The sequence below is a fragment of the Coregonus clupeaformis genome, chromosome 31, assembly GCF_020615455.1.
Source record: "Coregonus clupeaformis isolate EN_2021a chromosome 31, ASM2061545v1, whole genome shotgun sequence".
Taxonomy (NCBI): domain Eukaryota; kingdom Metazoa; phylum Chordata; class Actinopteri; order Salmoniformes; family Salmonidae; genus Coregonus; species Coregonus clupeaformis.
The window spans coordinates 40,289,758-40,296,709 of NC_059222.1; the positions used below are offsets into that span (position 1 = coordinate 40,289,758).

At 39.2% G+C, this 6,952-nt stretch overlaps 1 protein-coding gene across 2 annotated transcripts in view; it reads right to left on the minus strand.

The window, feature by feature from the left end:
* The window catches only part of LOC121547728 (RNA binding protein fox-1 homolog 3-like), an 861,621-nt gene that overhangs the window by 77,657 nt on the left and 777,012 nt on the right, over nt 1–6,952 (minus strand). For both annotated transcript variants that reach the window (XM_045209896.1, XM_045209895.1), the window contains exon 6: nt 1,303–1,548. In XM_045209896.1, coding sequence (XP_045065831.1) covers nt 1,303–1,548 — 246 coding nt within the window. The remainder of the gene's footprint in view (nt 1–1,302; nt 1,549–6,952) is intronic.

Below are 6,952 nucleotides of genomic sequence, written 5' to 3' on the forward strand. Positions count from 1 at the left end.
CTGTCTGTCTGAACTCTGGTCTGAGAGAGAGAGAGAGAGGCTTCAGACTGCTACTGACTGGCCTTGGTCCTGATTCTCTCTCTCTCTCTCTCTCTCTCTCTCTCTCTCTCTCTCTCTCTCTCTCTCTCTCTCTCTCTCTCTCTCTGTCTCTCTCTCTCCACTCTCTCTCTCTCTCTCTCTCTCTCTCTCTCTGTCTCTCTCTCTCTCTCTCTCTCTCTCTCTCTCTCTCTCTCTCTCTCTCTCTCTCTGTCTCTCTCTCTCTCTCTCTCTCTCTCTCTCTCTCTCTCTCTCTCTCTCTCTCTCTCTCTCTCTCTCTGTCTCTCTCTCTCTCTCTCTCTCTCTCTCTCTCTCTTCTCTCTCTCTCTCTGTCTCTCTCTCTCTCTCTCTCTCTCTCTCTCTCTCTCTCTCTCTCTCTCTCTCTCTCTCACACACTCACTGTCTATGTTGATCTCCCTCTTCTATCGGTCTCTCAATTCAATTTCAAGTTTATTGGCATGGGAAACGAATGTTAACATTGCCAAAGCAAGTGAAGTAGATAGTAAACAAAAGTGAAATAAACAATAAATAGTAACAGGAAACATTACACTCAGAAGAAGTCATATTATGTATATATACAGTGTTGTAACAATGTGCAAATAGTTAAAGTACAAATGGGAAAATAAATAAACATAAATATGGGTTGTATTTACAATGGTGTTTGTTCTTCACTGGTTGCCCTTTTCTTGTGGCAACAGGTCACAAATATTGCTGCTGTGATGGCACACTGTGGTTTATCACCCAGTAGACAAGGGATCTCTGTAATCTGAGGGAAATATTTGTCTCTAATATGGTCATACATTTGGCAGGAGGTTAGGAAGTGCAGCTCAGTTTCCACCTCATTTTGTGGGCAGTGTGCACATAGCTTGTCTTCTCTTGAGAGCCAGGTCTGCCTATGGCGGCCTTTCTCAATAGCAAGGCTATGCTCACTGAGTCTGTACATAGTCAAAGCTTTCCTCTCATGATTCCATAACTCCCTCCCCCCTCTCTCTCTCTTACACCCTCATCTCCCCCAGATCTGTGCAGACGGTGGTGTGGAAAACAAGAACTAAATTACATTTAACGGCAAATTGAAAAGATGGCAGAGGAGGAGTTAGCCTTATCAAGGAAGGAGCCTCATCCCCCTCTTTCTCTTTTTCCCCCTCTTTCCCCTCTTTCACAGACCTACTAAATCCACAGATATAGCCTTTTTAGGGTGGAGGTGGTGTGTGTGTGTGTGTGTGCTTGTGTTTTTCTTTGTGTGTGTGTGTATCCCTCTTCACTCACCGATAATGTAGCTGTGAGGGTGGACGTGTTATTCTCGTTTCCGGGCTGTTCGCTGTGTGTCTGTGTGTGTGTGTACAGCGTTAGGGCGTGCTCTGCCACCGTGCTCTGACCCGTGTAGTCTGCTGGCGGGTGGGGGTGGGGGTGAGGAGGGGCGTACTCCGCTGGGATGCCGTTCTGGGGGGGGTACTGGCCTGGGGGGTAGGGCTGGGCCATCGCTTCCGGGGGGGCTGGCGCCTCTTGGTTACCCTGAAGAGAGAGAGAGAGAGAGAGAGAGAGAGAGAGAGAGAGAGAGAGAGAGAGAGAGAGAGAGAGAGAGAGAGAGAGAGAGGGGGGGAGAGAATGGTTAATGCTTGTTGGCCAAGCAGTGTACAAAGCTGAGTACCGTTTAAAATAAGATACTTAATGTGATATAAAACACTATACAGCAGCGTTTCCCAACCCTGTCCTCAGGGACCACCAGGGCCACATTCAGTAGCCAAAGGTTGTCGAACGTTGCAGATAGAAATTCCACAAATAGAGCCGACGTGATTTCTTATTCTACATGTCAGAGAGGCATGTTTGTTCTACACAGCCTATTTCTATCTGAACGGAGAGGGAAGGAGGATGGGTAGAAATGGAGAGAGAGAGAGACACGTTTGGTCTCTCTGTTTTAATTGAGTTAAATGATCACCCACGGTTTTGCAATAAAAAGCCACAAGTGTTAAGAATGAGAGATGGAAGGAAATCACACTGAAAACTATCACCCTTATGCTCTTACGGAAATCATGAATGTCATGGATACATTAGAACTAGTGGAAATATGGAGGCTTAAATATCCTGACCTAGTGAGATATACATGGCGGAGACTCAATCAAGCTAGTCGTCTGGACTTCTTTCTTATGTCATTCTCGTTGGCACCAAAAGTTTAAAAAGTGTTGATAGGGGACAGAATGCGGTCAGACCATCATATAATTAGCATATACATTACTCTTACTGAATTTCAACGTGGGCGAGGATATTGGAAATTTAATCAAAGCCTATTGGATGATAACTTGTTTTTAACTAGGACAGAGGAATATATAACTGCATTTTCCATCATAACATAGGTACAGCAAATCCCCTTATTTTATAGGACACTTTTAAATGTGCCTTTAGAGGCCATGCAATTCAGTACTCATCTCGAAAACAAAAACAATTTAGGTCCAAAGAGTCCATACTAACAAAGGAAATAGAAGGTCTAACAGAACAGATAGATAGCAATAAAAACTGTAACATAGAGGCACAGAATAATTTAAAGAAAAACAAAAAGAAATGGAGAAACTTATTCAAGAAAGATCAAGTGTAATATATTATAAAAATAAAGCAAACTGGATGGAATATGGGGAAAAATGCACCAAATTCTTTTTTAATCTTCAACATAGAAATGCTACCAAAAAGAAGTTACTGAAACTGGTTACAAATGACGGAGTCACCAATGTTTCACCAAATTATATTTTGAAGGAGGAAGCAAAGTACTTTAAACATATGTTTTCGTTTCAGTCGCTTCCATCTCCTCTAACTGAAGCTAATTGTATGGATTTTTTTCTAGTGATAATGTAAAATTAACAGCCATAAAGAAATAATCATGTGAAGGTGAAATTACAGAGGAGGAACTTCTGGATGCAATGAAATACTATAAGTCTGGGAAATCTCCAGGGTTGGATGGCATACCAGTTGAGGTGTACCAAACCTTTTTTGATATACTCAGACGACCGTTATTAGCATTTTTTAACCACTCCTATGTAAATGGTAGATTTTCAGACACTCAAGAAGAAGGTCTGATTTCATTTTTACTGACACAGGATACAAGTGCGAAATATAAAGATCCTGTCCATTAAAAAAATTGGATGCCCCTTACACTTCAGTGTTGTGATGCAAAAATTCTAGCAAAATGTATAGCGCATAGAATAAAAAGGTATTGTCGGAGATTATTCATTATTCATTCCAATCAGACAGGTTTTTTACATGGACGATACATTGGAGATAATATAAGGCAAGTACTGGAAACAATAGAACACTATGAAAAATCTGGGAAACCAGGCCTGCTTTTCATAACTGACTTTGAAAAGGCTTTTGATAAAGTACGACTGGAGTTTATATATAAATGCCTGAAGCATTTCAATTTTGGAAAATCTCTTATAAAATTGGTTAAAATCATGTATAGCAACCCTAGGTGTAAAATAGTAAATAATGGCTATTTCTCTGAAAGTTTTAAACTTTCAAGAGGAGTAAAACAAGGTTGTCCACTATCGGTATATCTATTTATTATGGCCATCAAAATGTTCGCTATTAAAATCAGATCCAACAATAATATCAAGCATTAGAAATCCAGGGCTCAAAACAACGGTGTCATTGTACGCTGATGATTCATGTTTTCTTTTAAATCCACAACTTGAATCCCTCCACAGCCTCATAGATGATATAGATACATATTCTAACCCCTCTGGATTACAACTAAATTATGATAAATGTACTATATTACGCATTGGATCACTAAAACATACAATTTTTACATTACCATGTAGTTTACCAATAAAATGGTCTGACGGTGATGTGGATATACTCGGGATATACATATCCCAAAAGAAATAAATGATCTCACTCCAATACATTTTAATAGAAATTTAGCAAAAATAGATAAGATCTTGCTACCATCGAAAGGTAAATACATTGTCTATTTGCAGTTTACCTATTTGCTTATGGTCTTGCCTACACCTAGCGAACAGTTTTTTAAAATTATATGAGAAAAAAATTCCTCATTCCATTTTATTTGCAATGGCAAGCCAGGCCAAATTAAACTGGCCTATTTATATAATGAATATGAATTCAGAGGACTGAAATTATTAAATATTAAAGCATTAGACCTATCACTAAAAGCTTCGGTCATACAAAAGTTATACTTAAATCCGAACTGGTTCTCTAGAAAATTAGTAAGATTGTCTCAACCCATGTTCAAGAATGGCCTTTTCCCCTTTATTCAGATTACAACCTCTCACTTTCAGTTATTTGAAAAGGAAATAATCTCCCAAATATCACTATTTCTAAAACAAGCCATAGAAAGTTGGTTGCAATTTCAATTTAATCCTCCAGAAACGACAGAACAAATAATGCAACAAATATTGTGGTTAAACTAAAAAATACTAATTGATAAAAAACCATTACTTTTTGAAAATGTTTTAATGATATCATAGGTAGAACTGTTGGTGGAGTTATGTCGCACATGCAGCTGACACAAACATATGGAAATGTCTGCTCTACCCAAAATTACAACCAAATAATTGCATCATTACTGCCAAATTGCTTATGAAAAAACAAACAAACAAAAAAAAATGTATGTATGCACTCACTAACTGTAAATCGCTCTGGATAAGAGCGTCTGCGAAATCACTAAAATGGAAATGTAAAAAATGGAAGAGGAAAGTGGAAGGGAGAAAAGTAAGGGACTTGTCTGTAGGCCTTGCATTAAATACCATAATTGGTTAAAGAAAATTGTGATAAATAAAAAATTATACCAGTTTCATTTAAGGACCAAAGGATTGACAGCTGTCCCATATAGATTTCAAAATAGTTGGGAATTGATTTTTGACGTACCGATTCCATGGCAATTGGTTTATGAACTGAAACGCAAAACTTAGAATTTTTCAATTTAAATTATTATACAAAATTCTTGCAACCAATAGAATGTTATTTATATCGGGGATACAATCTTCCCAGTTCTGCAGATTTAGCTGCGAAGAGACAAAATCATTAGATCATTTGTTTTGGTATTGCCCATTTGAAGCTTGTTTTTGGTCACTGGTCCAGGAATGGATGACGGATTGCAATATTTACCTGGAGCTAACCCTGCAGATTGCACTACTAGGTGATCTGAAAAGTCATATTCAATCGATCAATAATATAATAATACTTTTAGCAAAACGTTTTATTTTCAATTTACAATCTGTAGAAACAATAAGAATAGAAGGGTTCAGAACTTTTGTGAAACATCACAGTACAGTTGAGAAATATATGGCAAGTATGGATGGTGTTAAGAGATAGATGGGAGGGGTTGAATGGAGCTGAAGGTTGGGACTGATAACAACTAATAACAACAAAATAATTAATGTAAAACACACTGTGTCCATAATAAGTATATACAGTGGGGAAAAACGTATATAGTCAGCCACCAATTGTGCAAGTTCTCCCACTTAAAAAGATGAGAGAGGCCTGTAATTTTCATCATAGGTACACGTCAACTATGACAAATGAGAAAAATAAATCCAGAAAATCACATTGTAGGATTTTTAATGAATTTATTTGCAAATTATGGTGGAAAATAAGTATTTGGTCAATAACAAAAGTTTCTCAATACTTTGTTATATACCCTTTGTTGGCAATGACACAGGTCAAACGTTTTCTGTAAGTCTTCACAAGGTTTTCACACACTGTTGCTGGTATTTTGGCCCATTCCTCCATGCAGATCTCCTCTAGAGCAGTGATGTTTTGGGGCTGTCGCTGGGCAACACGGACTTTCAACTCCCTCCAAAGATTTTCTATGGGGTTGAGATTTGGAGACTGGCTAGGCCACTCCAGGACCTTGAAATGCTTCTTACGAAGCCACTCCTTCGTTGCCTGGGCGGTGTGTTTGGGATCATTGTCATGCTGAAAGACCCAGCCACGTTTCATCTTCAATGCCCTTGCTGATGGAAGGAGGTTTTCACTCAAAATCTCACGATACATGGCCCCATTTATTATTTCCTTTACACGGAGCAGTCGTTCTGGTCCCTTTGCAGAAAAACAGCCCCAAACATGATGTTTCCACCCCCATGCTTCACAGTAGGTATGGTGTTCTTTGGATGCAACTCAGCATTCTTTGTCCTCCAAACACGACGAGTTGAGTTTTTACCAAAAAGTTATATTTTGGTTTCATCTGACCATATGACATTCTCCCAATCCTCTTCTGGATCATCCAAATGCACTCTAGCAAACTTCAGACGGGCCTGGACATGTACTGGCTTAAGCAAGGGGACACATCTGGCACTGCAGGATTTGAGTCCCTAGCGGCGTAGTGTGTTACTGATGGTAGGCTTTGTTACTTTGGTCCCAGCTTTCTGCAGGTCATTCACTAGGTCCCCCGTGTGGTTCTGGGATTTTTGCTCACCGTTCTTGTGATCATTTTGACCCCACGGGGTGAGATCTTGCGTGGAGCCCCAGATCGAGGAAGATTATCAGTGGTCTTGTATGTCTTCCATTTCCTAATAATTGCTCCCACAGTTGATTTCTTCAAACCAAGCTGCTTACCTATTGCAGATTCAGTCTTCCCAGCCTGGTGCAGGTCTACAATTTTGTTTCTTGTGTCCTTTGACAGCTCTTTGGTCTTGGCCATAGTGGAGTTTGGAGTGTGACTGTTTGAGGTTGTGGACAGGTGTCTTTTATACTGATAACAAGTTCAAACAGGTGCCATTAATACAGGTAAGGACAGAGGAGCCTCTTAAAGAAGAAGTTACGGGTCTGTGAGAGCCAGAAATCTTGCTTGTTTGTAGGTGAGGAAATACTTATTTTCCACCATAATTTACAAATAAATTCATAAAAAATCCTACAATGTGATTTTCTGGATTTTTTTTCCTCAATTTGTCTGTCATAGTTGACGTGT